At 37.0% G+C, this 21,895-nt stretch overlaps 1 protein-coding gene across 5 annotated transcripts in view; it reads right to left on the bottom strand.

The window, feature by feature from the left end:
- Positions 1–21,895, bottom strand: part of mast2 (microtubule associated serine/threonine kinase 2) — a 139,825-nt gene that overhangs the window by 29,151 nt on the left and 88,779 nt on the right. For all 5 annotated transcript variants that reach the window (XM_084128185.1, XM_084128186.1, XM_084128187.1 and 2 more), the window contains one exon: positions 2,400–2,491. In XM_084128185.1, coding sequence (XP_083984311.1) covers positions 2,400–2,491 — 92 coding nt within the window. The remainder of the gene's footprint in view (positions 1–2,399; positions 2,492–21,895) is intronic.

Here is a 21,895-nt window from a genome sequence, read left to right as displayed (position 1 = left end):
AGAGCTGACTTTGACAGCTGATCTCCTGCTGGCTTTGACAGCTGATCTCTCCATTTCTCTATCATGCTCAGGGGATACACCTACCAGAGCAGCAGCACCTTTACAAAGTGTTTTTTCACCAGCTCCAGCTTTATTAAAACATTACTGTGACAACTGCTGTGACACCAAGGCTCGAAACTGCAACCATTTTGGTCGCATATGCACCCGGAAATAATTGTTGAGGTGCGACCTGTTTTAATTTCTCTACAAAATGTTCGCCAATTACTGCACAGAATGTGCCTGCTGTGAGCTGACACAGTGACCAATCCACTGTTCTATCACATAACCAACTAAACTTCATCTTTACGTTCTTAACTTTAAAGCAGATTGTAGGTTGGTTAATATTAGCCGTCAATCACTCCCTTTCACTGCGCTCCGCTGTCACGTGACAAGGAGCTAACTAGCGTGAAAATGTAAAGAGCTGAAGAGAGAAGATAAAAAGCACACTGCTACATATCTCATACCCAGCACTTGATTCGTCTTGGTTAACTACTTCACTAAAACACTCCCTCCCACACTCCCAACATTTTTGGTGTGGTGCTCCTAACATTTTAGTATATTTAAACATTTATTTGTGCTGCTCCTAAATTTTTGCTGGTGCTTCTAACTTTTTAAAGGTTGAGAGCACCAGTGCTACCAATTAAAAAAAGTTAATTTCGAGCCCTTTTGTTTTTTGTTTATATTAAATACTAAAATTCAAAGTGAAAGATTTTAATATAATTAGTTTCATAATTATAAAACAATGGTACATTTATAAACAAACACTAATAAATGCTGAAAAAGGTTATTGTTCATAGTTAGTTCATAATAACTAGACTAATGAATTAATGTTAGCAAACTGATTGTAAGCAATAACTATCATATTTTTGGTGTTTGTGGTCACTGCCATGTTGAAAATACTTCAAGTTCCAATTTTATTAGTGGACTGAGAGGTTCTACTGCAGCACTCCCTGTATTTTGCACCATCCATTTTTCTTTCTGTTAATAAAATGGCCAGGTGCCCAAAGCAGGAAACTACATCACTATAATTCACTGTAGATATGGTGTTTTGTGGCCTGTGTTAGATTTTGCACAAAGTAAATCATATTGTTTTTCAGTTAAAAGCTATATCTTGGTTTCTTCTGACCACAAAATATCTTTCCTACATTATAAAAGGGTCACAATGGTTATTACTGGCAAATCCCTGACGTGTTTTCACATGGTGTTTCTTGAGTAATGGCTTCTTTTGGCCACCCATAGATTCTTTCCTTGTGAAATATTCTTCTTAAGAATGCTCTTTAGCTTTCTTCATAGCAGTTCTTTAAATCATAATATTTTAACTGTTGGGTTACATAGAGTGCTGGCTATTTTAATGATCCTTCTAACACATCTAATGTCCAATTTTTGCCATTTGCGTACTCCTCATTTGCAATTATGTATAATGAAAATGTTTGCTTGCACTCATTGACACCACAAAGGCAACTGAGAATCACTCATATGAAAACATAAAACGATCTTCTCCTTACATAAACACTACTTTAGTTTGTGCGCATGTATAACACATGGATTTGATTATGCCTCATGTTTTACAGGTTAATAAAACATTTTTCAATGTTTTACAAGACAGAAGGCAAAAATCATCCAATCCACAAGGAGGCATCCAGAGAAATTGCATTACAAAATGTCAACTGTCAATCTATTCATGATGCACATGAATTAGATGAGAAATCCCTGCGCCACATTTGAATTACTCCATGGCAAACTGAGATGGTTGCTATGGAGATATAATGTAATATTTTGTGAACAGCTGCCACACAGCTTTCCATTTATGTGACAAGATGAACAGCATGTGTGTCTTACTTGTGAAGTGTGTACAATTTGTATGGCTCTGGTCCAGACTCTAGTAAAGTGCCTACTGTCTTATGTGGCCAGCTACCTACTAAGACAACATGCTAACAAAAAATAAACCTTGAAAATTACTGAAATGCTCTAAATAGGCATCAACTCTTACAGTTAAAGGATAACTTAACCTTAAAATAAAGTCAGTGTACACCAACATGATACTAATAGCACAAACACATAGTATACACAAATATAGGGTGAAAAAGTTCATTTCTAATAAGATTTAACTTTTTTTATTGATACATTTTAGTACTAAATAAAATGCATTTCTAATCAACATTTACTCTGTCCGCCATCTTGGGTGCTTTTATATATATATATAACAAGTTATCTTATAAGGCAGCATAATGTTTCTGCCTATTTTCTGGAACAGACTTTACATTGGGAACATAAAAAGGCCTAAACATGTATTTTTGGTAAACAGCTCAAAAGGGTTTAGAACACATGTCATATAAGGAAGAGAGAGGTATATCTTTTACCTGGGTGTCCGTGCAGTGGAGAATGGGGTCGAGGCAGAGTGGGAGAAGTGCTGGATGTCACTATCAAACTCTTTCTGTTGCTGGTCCGACAGCTGTAAAAAAGAACCAAAATACACTTATTCTCATACACTTATGCATAATAATGACTAAATAGACTCATTGCGCTATCGTGCCAAAACATCAATTAAGAGGACAGTCTTTAGATCAAATAAATGTAAAAACAGACATTGTAAAGTATTGAGTATGAGAGTATGCCCATTCAAAAACATTACAGACAGCAAAGAACAGAATTGCTTCCCCTTTGAAATGGCAGTGGTGTCAGACAGTTACTCTCTTATTCAGGTCACACAAACCTGTCTCATTTTATGAGGCTGGGAGTGCACAGAATTATCTGTTCTTTTTTCGTCTAGCGTAAATGCTAAAAGCCTCCAGCTCAAGCTGACAGGGGGAAAAACAGCCACCTACAGCTCAAACGAACCTTGAGGTTCCAGCTAGGACTATACAGTCTTACGCTCCATTGAAGAGAGGAGAGATTTCAGAACGCAAGATGGAGAGCAGTGTGGTGAAAAGTAAAGGATGAGTGCTCTTTAATTCGATGTGAGCAAAATATTGACACACACAGCAAACGATCAAAAAGGCAATCTATGAGAAAAATCACAGAGAAATCCCGATACTGCTTTTCGCATCTACAATCCATTACACAACATTACAATGACGCACAGTTTTGAGTTTGCAGTCTGAATTGAATGTGATGACATAAAGCATGTGCTCCATGAAATATTGCCAAGACAGTATTTATTAGGCTATATTCTCTTAAGTGACTACACTAAGACAAATATGATCTCATACTGCAAGAGTCACACAAAAAAGTAATCTTTCACTGAATAAACTCACAGAATCAGTCAGAATTGTTACAGAACGGCAAGTCATTACTTTCAGTAGTGTCTGACTTGAAATGATGTTTTGTGTAGTTAAGGTTGTGAAACTTAAACCAGTATAATAACTGTTTGTTCATTATGAAAAGATGTAGTTAAAGATGACCATAAGCAGCACAACTGCATGTTTTGTCATTTTTTCAATTAATAATAATTTTAATTAAGACTAAATAAAATAAAAATAAATACAACCAATGAAAATATTTTCAAAAAAAATCTTTAAAACATTACAGCATTACATCCTGATCATTCTGCGATAGCAACCGGCTGGATATAAATTTTTCCTTACATAATTATTATTATTTTATTTTTTATCTAACTCTTTACATATGAGCTAATTAAACAATCATAATTTAGTTAATTACAGTGACAATGAAGGAATAACTCACTATTTCTATAGCCTATTAATATATTAACAAATGTAGACACTACAATATATTAATTATGAATTAACTACAAACAAGCCAAGTAGGTTACTTTATTACTGAATACTTATAAAGTGTTACCCATTATTCATTATTAAAATGTCTTTAAAGTTTTTAAAATAAATGTCACTATTCTGTCCTATCAAAAACAAGTCAAAAACAAATCCAAATACCGTTTGAGCGTTTATAAAAACAGAAATCTGCACCACACACTGCAGGAGATTGTCCACAGCTGTGAGCTTTTCACACATTTTACAGTATGTTACTGCTGTTCTGTGACTTTTCAGCCCATGACAATTACATTAAAAGTGTTTGGTAATTTTCTGGATAACTGCATGAATGCATCTTGGTCCAAACAGTGTTGCAGAAAGAGTAAGTATCACAGCAGAGACCTGCGCCACTTTCACAGTGGCAGCCATCACTCAGTGTGTAATGGAGGTTCAGAAGTGAGTTGAGTCACAGCAGGAGACATGGAGAGAAAGAGAAAGAGAGGGGTGGGATGAAGAAAAAAAGCGAGAAAGCAGGAGAAAATCGATGACTCACAAGCTAACGCTGGCACATTAATACTTAAAAAAAGGCCTTTCTTCTAAATTGCCTGATAAGAAAGGCTTTCTTTTGGTGCTGGCTTAAAGATTTTTTTTTTTTTTTTTTTTTTTGAGAATGATGTTAGGTAAAACATCATCAGAAAAGCACTTTGATTTTGTCTGCCAAGATGTGCATGCTGACCGCAAAGTGCTTAAAAATGTTTACGATCAAGAAATCTCACATCTCCTACTCACAGAGGGGTTTATACTGCATCTATTTACTCTACAATAAAGATCTAACAGCAGCATGCTCTGAGTAGAGCAGTCTGTTCGTGTCAAAGCAAGACCAAGCAACCTGAAATATTAATGTTTCTTTAATGGATTTATGTTGATATTAACAATGAAGACTTGTCCCATTTAATGACCTAATAAAACAGGGCTTCAATAAAGTAGTCTTATCTAAAAGAGCGCTTACACTGACAGGGATCTGCAGCGACTCAAGTCATACATTTTCAATGAGAACTGGTAATTTTCAAAGACATGAGTGACAGTGGCCGTCGGCAAAAGGATCTGAGTGTCGATGCAAAAAATGTTGAGAAAAAAAATCTCTCTATGCAAATAAAATCCAATAAAAAATTAAAAAAAGATTTTAGCAATGTGCAATGTTTAACAATGGTCTTGTGAGCTATACTGTAATTACTTAAAAAGTTTCTACATATAATTTCTAAGAAAAAAATCGTATTCTTTAAGGGGTCATCGGATGCAAAAATTCACTTTTATATGGTGTTTGCATACTGTATAAATGTGTCTTTGCAGTGTGTGGACAACCACCATACAATGAAAAAAATCTAAACACTCTCAATAATCAAGCCATTTGGTTTTTCTGAGCAATATGATGTCATATTGCTCAGCCCACGACCACTGATGACGGACTGTCCCTTATTAGCATATTTCTCGTATTAGCATATTTCCCGTATTAGCATATTTACGCTCTCAGCCATTTGTATACTGTCCACCAAGGGAGCACTTTACGTGTCTCGTGTCGACCCCCCCATGGAAGAGAGGGGTGGGGTGAGCTCATTATCATTTAAAGAGACATTTTTTTATTTTGATTTTACACAACCATTGAGGAATTTTAACCAAAGTATGTTACAAACTTTAAATGAAGACCCTAAAGAATCTAAAGAATCATACCAACTTGTGGAAAATGGGCATCCGATGACCGAAATTAAAGTGTCATTTTGAATGCACAGTTTGAAGCGTCTGTCATAGAAAAGTGATGCATGCTGTCGCGAATCATTTAGTGACCCGCCTTCTCATAAAACAAGGACGCACAGTCTCATGAATAATTATGAGACACTGATGAGTCATAGATGTACTATAATGTGAGAAATTATGCAGATTTTAAACCTGGTAGAAGACAAAGATTTTAAACCCAGAGACAAAAATATTGCAAAAAGCTCAAAATTGATCAGTTTTGAAATTCAGCTGAACAAATTCTTACATTGTATTTTAAAATGTACAACACAAACACAAGAAAATATAGTTTAGTGTTTCATTACCCTTTCAGGGCTTGACAATAAGGACTGATTGATGGCCCGGGGCCAGCGTGAAAGACACTCGGGCCAGTTGACGGAACTGTCACTTGCACGATCAGGCCAGTGCTGCATCTTCACAGAAGTTTGCATATTTTTAAGCCTTGCCAATTTAAATATTCAAGCGCTCGTAGACGTGAAAGTACCCGCGTCTCTCAGTTTGGTACTCACGTCTCACAGCACGAGAATACTCTTTCAAGTCTTCCTGAGCTTACACGGACATATTTACACAAAATTCTCAAAGATCATAAACATAGTCAGTTATTAAGTCTTAAGTGAACTTAAACGTGAGATAAGATGCATGTGTATATCGGATCCGTACAGCTCTTAAAGTGACAGCAATCTACTATTCCTGCTGCTGTCTTTTTTATGTTAATCAAACAAAAGAGAAGAAATAAAATCGCTCACTGCACTTGACTGAATAACTGTAATAAGGGTTAATCTATATTTATACAGTGAAGACTATGCAGTGATATTTTACATTTGATTACTGTTTCTGTACCTGAAAATCTAGTTTAGACCTACATGAAAAACCTAAAAAAAAACTGTTTAGTTAATTTGTAAATGTTTGTCCTGTTGTATTTATTGTGTCCATTTAATACTTAAGAGACTTATACCTTTTAAATCTTCTCTTGCAGGTTTTTTTTTTAAATTCTTACCAGAAATACTTTCAATAAAGATATTTTTACTTTTACTCGAGAATGACTGTTACACAATGTCACAACAGCCACAACCTGAAAGTGCTGTCATGAAAGCTTAACGCAGCTGAACAACGGCCAAGATGTTAAAATTTCACATTGTTTATAGGTGAGTGTGTGGGTGGATATCGACATGAATTAGCAAAAATGAACAAAATTAAAGTGCATTTTGCCATAAATTGAGCTTGAATGTGAAACTCCAGGAGGCATGCTGCTGAAAAGAGCTGCACGTTCTCATTAAAACTTCATTTCACCAATAGAAAATAAAAGGGAAGGGAAACATGGCAGGAAAAAACCCCGGTGCAATTTACATGCTAATAACATGTGCAGCTGTGCAGGGTTCATGCATGCGAAAAGAAAGTTATCCCTTAATTACAGTAATTGGAGAGAGAATTGATTCTAAACATCAAGAAATGTCAATTCTATTTGCGAGCAAACTTGCTTGTTTTCATTTCCGTCTGAATTAATTTGCATTTGTTTGAATTAATTAAGCTTCTTTTGGACTTATTTGAGTGAAACCGGATTTGTTTTGGGCTGTTTTGAATGGCATTATGTGTGGTAGAACTTGTTTAGGTTTGGATACAATTAACGACTATGAACATGAATCATATTTATGAATCTGGTGTCTCCAAGCTTGTGTCTATAGTTTTTGTTTTACCGTCTGTTTAACAACAAATGTTGTGCATTTTGTTAATGCATCTTAGTGAATAGAGGCACTGCTTGTTTGAAATTTTTGTTCACTTTACATCAGTTCAAATGGACATTGCATCTCTCTGAAAGTGGGTCACCTGAACTAAGCAAAAAATAATCCACTCACACACTCACTTATCCTGGATTAGATTGTACAATTACTCCAGTAAAAAGCTAACACATAAGAAAACACACTCATGCACACATAGCCTTAAGTATAAATCTTGAGGATGAGAGATGCTATAGTGAGATGTTTATGAGAGACTGTCAGAGCTCTTCCACTCTATTCATCCGATCTTGATTATAGAAAAGCCAGATGAGACGCTATAATAGAGGGTCTTCATTCATGAGAAATTAAGAGTCTCGGTATCTCGGTAGATAACAGAAGGAAATTACACTCCCCTACACTGCTGGGCAGGATAATGTCAGCAAAACTGCCTTTACTTTGCCCTGCACCCCAGGCAACAGAATAACGCTGTGTCCAGACACATCCTGACAGTTTTCCAGCAACAAGTATTAAATGTGTCTTAAAATGTAGGCAACAACAAGTAGCCTAATTTTTCTGTTCTTGCTAAAAGCAAAAAGACATAATTACAGCCACAGCGTCTCTGCAGAGTGCTTAAATCAAATTTAAGACCTTTTTTAAGACTTGCACAAATATGATTAATACTGTATGTCCATGCAGAACAAACCTACTTACAAACCTAAGAAAGAAAGAATGATAGATAGAAAGAAACGCATAATGTTGGACTTTTAATTATAAATAAGCCGGAATTACACACTCTTACAACAGTATTTATCAACAGTAAATCTTACAGTAAATCTTAAGCAATCCCTTTTTGCATACATGCTTGGTATTCATTATTTGTGAACTGTTTTGAAACCGCAAGCATGTAGCCTAGAACGTGCAACAGCACCACGTTTTGACTTGAACATGTAGTAGTGCATACATTTATTTGATTCAATCATAGCATTTATAAGTTTAATAATTAAGTTTAATAAAACTTGTTTTATACGTTTAAAATATAAAGACTTTTAATTACCTGAAATTTCATTAAAATTAATTTAAGACATTTTAAGACTGTTTGAGGACCAACGGGGACCCTGCAGCCAATCAAAATCTATTTGCTGCTAAAGTTATGTGGAGATTTCACTGTGAGTGGAACAGAAATCAATGACTCACAAAATGTCTTGTCGGATAGATAGGAGACAAACTTGGATTTTACATAGAAGAGATGGCATTTATCACTTGCCGCTTTATCACATTGTGACAGTGTTATTTCACATCTGCACATAAAAGCATTGAGGACTATGACTTAAATTCCCTGTAAAATGACAGGTGTTTAAATGTTCTTCTAATTGCATTGAAAATTCTAAACGCACCTAAGTATGTAAACAGATTGATATGCATCAACAGATATGCACAAACAAAATAAATATAACATAAAATATAAATATAAAACATTATTAAAGACAAGTAAACGGTCTATAATAAAATAAGAACAAATAATGAAACTACAAGCAATAGCACAAATAAAAAATAGAACAAAGATACAAATAATATAAACAATGCAGGTTTTTCAGGTAGATCTCAGTAGTTGGGTAGAATAGGTACAGAAATTGAATAAAGTAATCAAATGTAAAATAACACTGCAAAGTCTTCACTGTATAAATTAAATATAGATTCATCCTTACAAAAGTTATTCAGTCAAGAGCAGTGACTGATTTTTGTTGTTTGATTACCATTAAAAACAGACAGCAGCAAGATTATAGGCTGTTGTCACTTTAAGACAATGCACGGACACAATTTACTGATAGGGTTACACATGAAGTGTCTTCTTGACTGTTTAGTTCACTTAATGGGATAGTTTTTCCAAACCTGTATGAGTTTCTTTCTTTAATACTCCAATTTTCTTTTTTCTTTTTTAATTAATTAAAAGTTTTAGGACAGACAGCAGAGAGAAGACTGGACACATGACTGTTACAGACATTTATTACAGTATTCACGTAAACACAATCAGTTAAGTCTTAAAGGGGTGGTTCAGGATTTTGAACATCGGACCTCATTTTCAAGTGAGCCTGGTTGTTATTCATCAGTGGAGACAGTTTTCAAAAAAAATCATCCAGTCCTTACTTTTGGATAGTTCGCCTATGCTAGGCTAGCGCGAGTCAACGGTTTCTGCCTAGCCTGCCATTAAAAACAGTTTTACCCACTCCACAAAACACCAAAAGCAAATCAATTATAACGCCAGACTATCGATGTAAATGTCTGTTGAGAGAATAATGTTAGAAATCAAACTACCCTTTCATTGCATTGCAATAGTTATACTTTGTTCCCTGTATTTATTAGCAGTCTACAGCAGCGGCGGAGTGATATTAAGTTACCTAGGCAACCGAGACTACTACTAGCTAGCTAGAAGTCCCGACTGTAGTGCGCTTCTGTTCTGTGTTTACTTTTCGGCGCAGTACTACTAACCGGTAGCCTGGGTGCCAGCCCGAACCCCGCCCACAACATTTTTTGGTCGGGAAATTCGGTCTGGACTCGATCCGTTGAGGAGTAATTATGCTCGGCTCCCAGAAGGCCGAGCCAATCAAATTGCCAGGGCGGGCTTTAATCGATGATGGACAGATGATCTGCGGTTATGTAAATCACCCACGTCACCAAAGAGCGCTTGGGTTGAATTGGTTTTCAACAAAGACGACTGCAGCAGGAGAATTGAGAAGTTTAGATTCCGCTATCGTGTCTGTTATAAAAGAAATCGACAGCGCATTCATTTTAAAAGACGAACAGAGAACCGCAATCAAGGCATTTGTCGATCGGAAAGACGTGTTTGCCGTCCTTCCTACGGGATTCGGCAAAAGTTTAATTTATCAGCTGACTCCAATGGTCGCTAAGAAGATGGGATGCAAAGAAAACCCTGTGGTCATTGTGGTTTCTCCTTTGGTCGCACTCATGGAGTGCTTTATTATTACTTTACTACTTCTTCCTGCGTGTGTGCAGTTGAGCTCTGTTGACAACTATGCTTCGCTCAACACACATCACTTACTGCGTTGCTCTGATTGGTTGTAGGTATATCCAATTGAGTGCAGAGTTTTTTTTTTCCTGGCTCGGTTAAGACACGCCTCATAATCAAAGCTCTATGAAGCAGTATCAGACTCACATTCTGCCTAGAATACGAGTATGACGAAGTCAGGCTAACTAACCGGAGCAAAGTAAAATTCTGCTGCTGCTGAGAAACTAGTTCCTGTAAATGTAATGCGATCATTGAGATTCAAGTGTAGTTCGAATTCTAACATTATTCTCTCAACAGACACTTACATCGATAGTCTGGCGTTATAATTGATTTGCTTTTGGTGTACTGTGGAGTGGGTAAAACTGTTTTTAATGGCAGGCTAGGCAGAAACCGTTGACTCGCGCTAGCCTAGCATAGGCGAACTATCCAAAAGTAAGGACTGGATGAATTTTTTTGAAAACTGTCTCCACTGATGAATAACAACCAGGCTCACCTGAAAATGAGGTCCGATGTTCAAAATCCTGAACCACCCCTTTAAGTAGACTAAACAGTCGAGAAAGAAAGAAAATGTGTAACAATATACTGGATTCGACAGCAGCCTAATAAACCTGTTTCTGTCTGTGTGCTTAATGTTAATTAAACAACAAAAACTCACTCACTGCTCATGACTGAATAACTTTTGTATCTTTAATAAGAATCAGTATTTAATTCATACAGTAAGCAGTGTTTTATTTTTACATCTGATTATTCAATTTCTGTTGTTAAATAAACCTAATTTAGTCCTACCTGAAACCCTAGACTCACTGGTTTACACTGACGTTAAAAATGACACTTACTTTTTATGTAATGCTATAGGTTAGTTATAGGGATGTTTTCTTCTTACAAAAAAAAGTGAAACATGTATGTTGGTTATATCATTTTCAGTTTTTAAATATATTTAAATATAATTTAAATTTATTTTACACACTTAAAGCATTATTGTATCACATATTGTATATATATATTTAATAAAAAAAAAATCAGCTGGTTAGCATTTCAAAGGATTATCCACCTTATAGACTGAAGAAAACAGAGTTTTCGGGCTAGGGCTCATACTGTGAAACGTCATAAGCTGAATGGTATAATTGCCATGAGCAGATGCAACGAGCCAATTAATACTGAACACTGCAATTATGAGCAAACACCTGCTAACCTAGCGCTCCACCCCACTCAACACTGTGGACAGGTTGAGAGGGGGAAAATGATCAAATAAACAAATGCATTGCCTCTTTTATAACAAGCTTGACCCGATTTGAGGTTTGGCAAGCATAATATAATGGAAACAATGGGAATAGCATGTTTCAAGAGATGCAAAAGGGTCGGACAGAATCAATGCTGGCCAGAAAGCCAATTACGACACTGATCGTTTCTGCCTTGAGTTTCCTTCCTGTAATCAAGGTACTATCAATATTGTGCACAGTCATTTTCATTTTAAATTAGACCAATTTTCTTCTCGAAAGATGGGAATATGGTGGCCCCAAAGCTGCCACATGTATACTTATTACATTGCCTGTAGCTTGGATAATTAAAATGCATACAACCATCAACCACTGTCTGAAATACAATGAATCAATGACTGAGACCTGCTCAGATGTGCCTATGAAGGCTTTACACAGGCTAAGTGGCTATATTCAATGCAGAAAATTATGAAAAAGAGAAAGAGAGAAATCAATCGAGCAATCTATATCATCAAGGAAGAGGACAATTTAACAGTCTGAACAATCTGAAATTGGTTCTGCTGAATGTTTCATGAGATTCAAAGACCTGTCATGTGGAGTGACTATAATGAGAATGCTGAGGGGAGCCTGAACGATATGAGGCACCAGAGGAAGAGATAGAATGATGAAGAGAAAATAAGGAAGTGTAAAGAGAGATAAAGTTAAAGATTTAGTTATTACATCCCAAAGTGGCTGTGACAGCATCACATGGGCTCAAAAACGTACTGTTGAGAGGCAGCGTGAACATTCTGCTTGACTTTACATTTCTTTACATTTCCACTGTGTAACATGTTACACAGACCACATCAAGACATGATACCTCTGGGAAATTCCATATTGGAGTCATGTGAGCTGCTGCATGTTGACAAGTGAGGTGTCAAGACTGCAGCTAGTTCGGCATCACCCCAGAGACAGACGAAGAGGAGACTGGTGAGTTCTAATAGCTTCTCACACACACTCGCACAGGCAAGAACGTTTGTGCGAGCGGTCAAATCCACTTCTTGGTCAAAATGTTTGTGTTAGGAGAAAAATTTATGTAAACAGGTTTTTTCTTGTGGTTGTAAACAGGCAAATTGGAAGCATATGAATACACTGCTGTTCAAAAGAGGGTTTAGAAAGATTTGTATTTAATGTTTTTTAAAAAGAAGTCTCTCATGCTTACCATGGCTGCATATATTTAATACAAATACAGTAAAAATTGTTACATTGTAAAATATTATTGACATTTTAAGTAACTGTTTCTATTTTAACATATTTGAAAATAAACATTTTGTCTTGGTAAAGCTGAATTGTCAGGAGCTATTACTCCCATCAGTGTCACAGGATTTTTCACAAATCATTCATTATTCTGGTAACACTTTACAATAAGGTTCATTAGTAAATATTAGTTAACACCTGGGTGTGCTCTTTGATACCAATCTTTCATTTGAAAGCCACGTTTCTAGCATCTGTAAAACCGCATTCTTCCATCTTAAAAATATATCTAAATTAAGACATATGCTTTCAATGAAAAATGCGGAACAGTTAGTTCATGCGTTCATGACATCGAGGCTAGATTATTGTAATGCTATTATGGGTGGTTGCCCTGCACGCTTAATAAACAAAGTCCAGTTGGTCCAAAACGCAGCAGCTAGAGTTCTTACTAGAACCAGAAAGTATGACCGTATTAGTCCCGTTCTGTCAACACTGCACTGGCTTCCTTAAACATCGTATACATTTTAAAATATTGCTGACTACTTACAAAGCACTAAATGGTTTAGCTCCCCAGTACTTGAGCGAGCTTTTAACGCATTACAGTCCTTCACGTCTACTGCGATCTCAAAATTCCAGCCAGTTGATAATACCTAGAATATCAAAATCGACTGCTGGCGGTAGATCCTTCTCCTATTTAGCACCTAAACTTTGGAACAGTCTTCCTAACATCGTCCGGGAAGCAGACACACTCTGTCAGTTTAAATCTAGACTAAAAACGCATCTCTTTTACCTGGCATTCATATAGAATATTATACATTTCTATTATTCAAATCAGTTAAATGATTATTAGGCTGCATAGATTAGGTCAGCCGGAACCGGGGACACTTCCTATAACACCTGATGTACTCGTTACATCAAAAGAAGAATGGCATCTATGCTAATGTTAGTCTTTCTGTTTATTCCGAGGTTTACTAAAGTCAGCCGGATCCGGGCCGTATCCAGATCAGATGGTGGAGCTGCACCTGGACCCATCCATGACGCATCCCTGAGGTGCCAGCCTCATCAGCCCTGTGAAGGCCTCATCGACACGACAGCCATCGGCACTGATCCTCAACAAACACATCTCCATACCAACCCAATGGAACTGGATAAATATTCTGAATGTTCTGATCCAATCTGACTTCTGACCTGTAATGCTGCCTGAATCATAATCATACACTGTTCGTTCATTGGCCAGAGGAGAACTGGCCCCGACTGAGCCTGGTTTCTCCCAAGGTTTTTTTTCCTCCATTCTGTCACCTGATGGAGTTTTGGTTCCTTGCCACTGTTGCCTTGGCTTTAGGCTTGCTTAGTTGGGGACCAGGGATGTTAACCGATGACCGTTTGACCGATGGTTGACCGTATAAACGTTAACCGATCAAAGTTGTCGGTAGTCGGTTAAAAAATCTCTAAATTAGGCTATTATAGACAGTGGACTAAACGCTACTACAGTTAGCCATCTCATTCCAAGATCTTTTTGTGTGAAGTGAACAAATCCCTCACACTCAATTTTTCATAACTCGCCTGTTTGTACTTAATAAACCAATAAAAATGTTTGGCGCGAGGTCACAGCGCTTGGGTTCGCGCGCTCACAAGGTTTGCGAAAAGTAAAGGCTACAGGCTAAAACACTCGAGGTTAGAGCCAGGGCAGACGACAGGATGAAGCGTGCAAAGAAAAGTAGTGTGTGGGACCATTTCACCAAAAAGAATGACACAGATGTAAGTTGCAACTTGTGTGATACAGTGCTTAAATACAGTAGTAGCACATCATCTATGATGTAAGGTGATGATGGTCATCATATTTCTTTATTATTGTTAGCACTATACCTCAAACTAAAGCGGCGTCTCTTCGGAGCTGTCATTTTCTTAAATGAGGCGCGGCAATGTTTCAAATGAGCTTCTAACGCTAGACAAACGCCTTTATTTTCAACGCGATCACCTTGTACCCAAACCATTTTGAAACTAAGGAGTCATTTGTCCTCCGTCCGATTACATACAAGCTCCTCGGCGCCGCGTTTGCGGGACTCATGTTTCGCGCTGTAGGGGATTTTAAAAAAGTGACGTGAGTGGAAGGGCCGGGAGGCAGAGCGGCAGAGAGATGCGAAAAGTTGCGAAATTGCAGGCGCGGCTCGAAATGGCTGTTATTTCAAATAGCGTAGCATATTTTAAACTAATCGGTTAACCGGTTTCAACCGGCTAATGAGGCTCGGTGGTCGGTCAAGAAAATTTTTAGTTTTCGCCATCCCTATTGGGGACATTTAATATTCAACAGTATTATTGATCTGCCTTACTTAAGGTGGACGATGATGCAATTTTCTTCTAGAAACAAACTTTGTTGTATTATTTTCATGTTATCACTGTGAAGCTGCTTTGATACAATCTGTATTGTAAAAAGCACTAGGCCTATATAAATAAAGGTGACTTGACTTGACATGAACTAAGAATGAACAATACTTCTACAGCATTTTATTAACCTTTGTTAATATTAATTTCAACATTAATATTATTAAAATCAAAGGTTGTATTTGTTAACATTAACATTAGGGTTAACATTAACACTGTGAACTAACATGAACAAACAATGAACAACTGAATTTTTATTAACTAACATTAACAAAGATTAATAAATACTGTAACAAATGTATTGTTCATGGTTAGTTCAGGAATCATTTCTCATCAATCATTTGAAACAGAAATCTTTTGTAACATTATAAGTGTCTTTACTGTCACTTTTGATCAATGCATCCTTGCAGAATAATGGTACGCCTGGTAAAGTATGGCAGTATAAATGGCAAGTCTATATGATTTTTAAAATGTATTCTCTGCTATACAAAATTCTGATTGCTTAGAAAGTAACAAGACACCTCTCGTCTATAAGATACATGATTCAAAGTCTCATTCATCCTTTCATACATCATTCACACCATGACTCCAACCTCATGGCTACTGAATGAATCAGACATTTAGCATCATTGTTAGAATGACCCTACTTCACAGAGATAGACGAAGAGGGGAAAGAAGCAGATCACTCTACAACAGCTCTGTTGCTATGCAAGCACTGTGCCCTCCCCTATATCTGTCTCTCCAGGCTACAGGAAGACAGCAAGAACACAAGCAGGGAAGGATGGAAAGCAATTATAGGTGATCTCTATCTAACTCAACCACACATTTGAACACATCTGCATGCAAGTTCACTCCGACATGGTAGGACAGAGCAGAACTGCCCGGTCTCAAGCATCATTTTATGAAAGACAAACTTTGCTCGCCTGCGTGTTTGCATGCATGTCTGGCCACATCATAATTTGCACTCCTAGCTGACGGGCGGTCGTTACTTTTACGCACATTGACCAAGAGGAAGGAACATTGTACGATGTGCATGTAGAGTGGCTGAAATGAGCGTGACCACCAGAATACACAACAACAACAATGAGAAAAATCACAGAGCACACAAACATAAGCAAAACCACAAGACTGCCTGCAGCATGCCATCCATTACAGCTCATATGACTAAAAAAACAAGTTGACTAACATGATAAGAACAAACAGAAAGAACAGAGATAGAAAAAAGAAAATGGTGAGCTGTACCTCTTGGATCGGCGGAGCATGCTTCTCTCCGGCATAGAGAAATTAGAGAGAACGGTCCAGAAGGAGTCAGACATGATATCGGTGCACTAACATGGCTGTCATCCAAAGATCAAATGTCATAAAGCGGCAGAGAAGGAAGAACAGCTGGCTAAATGAACAGGCTTTCTATCTGATAGCAAGCACTAGATGACGTTTCTACAGCTGCTGCTGCCGGCAACCTGTGACACAACTAAAGCTATCGTGAGATGCTGTCATGTGCTTTTTCTCTCTCTCTCTCTTCTCTCTCCTCAACACCCTCCACTCCTCTCTCTCTCACTCAAATACACAGCAGCACATGTATAAAGATGAAGCCAACTCTAAATACAACCTCCAGATTACCTCCAGAAGAGTCAGAGTGTGAGAGACTGCTAGTAAAACTAGACATTTTGAGAGAAATAGTGAAACATTTTAATGCTAGATGATCTGTCAACCAGAAATGGCTGAATCCGACAAGAGTATTCAATACAGCATCCCTGGAGAAAGTGACGGGATTGAAGTGAAATGACAGGGGATTAAAGTGCACACACACGCACACACATATGCAGGATTATTTGGTCAAATGGTACAAGCTTAAGTGAGATTTTCTGTGCGGTCCAAACTGTTCAGTCATTAGTCCAGCAGGTCAAAGGACTCAACTCAAAAAAGTGAAAAATGAGGAATCAAAAAGATAAACAAGGCTGTTTTAAATCATATTTGTTTTGCAGTTTTGCAGCAGGCTAGATGCAGACAGGCATGGGAGCACTGTGTCACCTTGAGCTGACCGACACCATGGGCTCAGTCGCTTCAAGACACACATCAAAGAACAAACAGCTACTGTAGGGGGAGAAAACATCTCCACCCAACACCGGTGGAGGCAGGCAGTAGACAGTGCTAACATTGTATATATGAGGGCGTTTTCACTGTGGAAGAAAGGGATTTTTTTGGCTTCCTCAAAAAATAAAAATCGAAAGAGAAAATGACAGTGTGCAAACACAAAACAAAAAAAAACAAAAAAACAAATAGGCTACTACAACTTTTTGCGAAAAATTATATAGTCCAAAAGTGGCTCCAAATGATTAAAGGGTTATTAGTTCATCCCAAAAATGAAAATTCTGTTATCATTTACTCACCCTCATGTTGTTCCAAACCAATAAGACTTTCGTTCATCTTCGGAACGCAAATGAAGATATAATAAAAATAAAATAATAAAGATAAGATAAAGATAATAAAATCTGTCCCTCCATTGACAGGTAAGCAACTACCTTTTTGACGCTTCAAAAAGTTCATAAAAGATATTGTAAAACGAATCAATTGTTTTGCCTTTTTTTTAAACCATATACAGTATATACATACATACATACATCAAGTTATATTTAGTTTTACTGCTCAGGGTGTCCCCTGTCTGTGGCCTGTAATGCAAAAATGCATAAATAAAAATAAATAAGCAAATCAATAAATAATGGCTAATACTAATATGGGCACCAAAATGTAGTTCATCTGTAATGTTACATTTAAATTTTTAGAACTTCATTATAGTTCTAGTGTATATCTATGGTTGATCAGTAGATGACAATGAGGATATTATTCGAACTGATCAGAGTCAGTCGATCGTAACTGAATTGGGGTTAATTTAATTTGCTGATATTGGGCAGCTAGTCAGAGAATCACAAGAGAGAAAAAGTCTAGACAAAACAAAAAGGAGCTTTCATTCACATAAAAAAGTGGAATTAAGTGTGATGTGCAGTGAGATGAAAGACCCAATGATGGAGAAAAGGAATAAGCAACAGTCTTTGGAACAGTTCCCTGCCTTTCTCTTGAATGTCCTGTTGAGTTGAGCTCTTAAAGGTTTTAAGACTTGATTTCCTGCAGCTTCACTGTTGGTCTAAACCTGTGGGGAACTGTAAAAAATAGCCTTTCCACTCATACGATAACATCTTTTAGAAATGGGAAATGATGTCTGGTCAAGCCAATACACATGGGAAATGAGGCTTCACAGGAAAGGAAAATGATTTTGAACACTTTCTATTATTGTGATCATGATCAATAGAGGATGGACAGCACAAAGTAAGGAAAGAAAATCTGCCTTTAAAAAAAGAAGAAGCAGACTGTAGTGATTTCCTCAAGCTATACTGAATGTGAATGGAGTTTCCACACGGCTCCTGATCACTGTGCCCCCTAAATAACCTAAAATGAGTCCTTTACTACTTACAATGCAAAAAAACCTACAAAAAACCACACAAAAAACAACACACATTGTGTTCCAACATTGTGAACGCAGATATTCTTAACCCACAGGCTGAAGACGTCCCGACTCCCGATAGCAGACTGTGCTCAGCAATTTGTCATCAAACAAGAGATCAGTGATGGATCAAGGTGAACACACAAACACTTGTAGTCAAATGGGAGAGAACATTGAGTTCTGACATTCCAGAGCAACTCATTAGTGCAGAATCACTCTCATTCTGCTCCACAGGCATTCAACACACACACACACACACACACACACACACACACACACACACACACACACACACACACACACACACACACACACACTTGAGTTAATGAGCAGGGCTTAAACAAACCATATCAAAGCTTAGGCCATCCTTAAAAATATTCTTGTTTGCCGTAACCTGACTGACCCTGTCAATTTAGTACCGACCCAATTATTATTTTTTTTTCCCTTTTAGTCCGACCGACTTGACGGTTGTAAAATGCGTTAAGACCGACCGATTTTTTTTTTTTTAACTCTTCAAACAACTAATACAAATGCAATAAAATAATATTAGTTATTAAGTATTGTGAATATAAATTGCCTAGACCTACATACAAACATAAGCTACGTTCTTTCTTTTAAATAAAAACCCGTGGCGCGTCATCTATGATTATGTTTACACATTGTTAACGCATGTCACAATACGGCCTGCAGGCTAAGTTCGCTTCGTTTCATTCACTGTCAATGGTTCGCGCTTGGTAATGATGGCTGCGGCTTTACTCTAAAGATTATTTCATTTTTATATGTTGTTGAATATGGTTTATTAAAAAATAAACATATGAGAGCGTGTTATAGGCTATATGTCATGTTTTAGTCAGATATGACGACGCTACTGCAACACGCATCGCCGCAGATGAGAAGCTGAGCATCAACGTGCTATCGCAAATCAAAGTGAAAGTAAGTCGCAGACGCTTAACAGACACAATCATCTTCATTAAATGTAAAGAAACTAAATGATCTTACCAGGGCTGTTTCCGCTTTCTCTTATTGCGGGCTTTGATTCAGAAATTTTAGCTGATGATCAATAAAATAATGTAGCCTATCTCATAACTGTTGCTTTCGGTGACGTGCACTCCATTAAATCTGCATATAGCGGGAATTGAAGATCGGATTTATCCGCAAAAAAACACACACACATTTGTATATGTAACCAGGTGTAAATGGAATCGTTTTGATAAATCAGATTGCAATCTGATCTGAGAAAACGCATGAAGTGGCCTGGTGTGAACAGCCCCTAGACATCGGTGAAATTTTTTTTTATAAAAAAAAATACTTTTTTATATATATATTTTTTATATACATAAAAATATAGACCTACCTACCGACCCTTTTTTTCTTTTTTTTTGCTGTTACTGCAAACCAAAATATTTTTAAGGATGGCCTTATTGGCACCATATTTGCTCAAAATAATCTGCACAATAAGGCTGAGCGATAACACACAAAAAAATGCACTACAGTTCAAAAGTTTGGGGTAAATAAGATTTATATTTAAGAAATGAATACTTTTATTCAACAAGGACTACAAGAAAATGCCTAACATTATTACAGAAACTTCTATTTCAGTTCTTTTGAACTTTCTAATCATCAAAGATGAAAAAATCTTTGTAATCTGGTAAAAATGTATCAGGGTTTCCACAAAAATATTAAGCAGCACAACTGTTTTCAACATTGATAATAATAAGAGATGTTTTGTGAGCACAATTTCTGAAGGATCACATGAGACTAACTATGTTTCCATCCAAAGTTGTGAATTTAACTTAGCCGCAAAATTGGAACATCACATAAAACATAAAGCAGCATTTACATCCCATCCCACAAAAAAAATTCACTTCCTGGGAAATTGGTGCAAAATATCAGTTAAAAAAGATGCTGCAATCGAAGAAGCCACTGTGGCTCTTTATTACTACATCATAAATGACTTGCATCTCAGAGCACACAGCCGAAACGCAATAAACATGTTATCTTGCGTTCGGATGCCTGGCGTTTGAGAAAGCAATCATGTGAGACACTTCTGGAAGGGAATACAACCAAATCATTTTGATGACAGACTTTAGCTCAGGCATTTCAGAATGATCAAACCAACATTTGAGATGCTGTGCAATGAAATTGGTCCGCTGGTTAGTCCAGTTATCCAATCACATCCACTGTTGAAGCAAAGTCAGTTTACACAAAGAAAAGTTTAAGCTTTTAAAAAATATGTATAATAAACTTAAAATGTAAAATTTAATTAAAGAGAGAAAACCCTTAACCTTTTCACTGGGATTTTGTTTTAATATTTCACAGATATTGTGATGTATCATTATTCATTACAGGATTGCCTAGCAATAGATATCGATTATTGCAGAATTGCTGTATCATGATATTATCTTTTCGTGAGCCATGTATCTTGTATCGTATCGTGAGGTACATTACCACCCCTACTGTATAGCCAAATAAATAAATAAAAATAAACTAAACAAATCAAGTTAAAAATCAATGTACTGCATGTTTTCCACTAACAACTTCACTAAATGAACACAAGGAAGTTAAATGGTAAATTTAATAGGACATTGAAATCACTTCAATGTTGCTTAAGTAGATATAGGCTATATTGTCAACAAAATCATTGTGAATATATCGTGATTATTCAATATATCGTCCAGCCCTACTGCACAGTATATAAAATTATCGTCCAAAAACCTAATCCAAAAACTCCACAAACCATTCTAATCAACAAACAAAAACCCATCCATCCATCCATCCATCCATCCATCCATCCATCCATCCATCCATCCATCCATCCATCCATCCATCCATCCATCCATCCATCCATCCATCCATCCATCCATCCATCCATCCATCCATCCATCCATCCATCCATCCATCCATCCATCCATCCATCCATCCATCACACACAGTAGCAGAAACTGGCCCTAACAGAAAAATCAGGCTACAGTTATTAATAAGTAGTCATTTCAGCAAATTGCCTTTATGCTTTAACCAAAAGTGACAAAGTATATTTAGAACATGAACAATCCCACTTGAGTAACCTGGGGTTAAGTGCATTGCTTAAGGGCACAGTGCTGAAGGCACCGGTACATGCAGCCTTCCAGTTACCCACCTTAAGCATTTAGGCACTAAACCACACCACCCCATTAGAAAAACAGATTAGACGAAATAGGAACCACACGATGCCTAGTTATCCAGCATGCTGCTGTAAAGGAGGTTGAATCAGGAGCAAGTGCAAGGGCACTCTTACCTCCAGAAGA

The sequence above is a fragment of the Abramis brama genome, assembly GCF_963993115.1.
Source record: "Abramis brama genome assembly, chromosome: 11".
NCBI classification, from domain to species: Eukaryota; Metazoa; Chordata; class Actinopteri; order Cypriniformes; family Leuciscidae; genus Abramis; species Abramis brama.
This window is presented reverse-complemented; position numbering and strand designations above follow the sequence as displayed.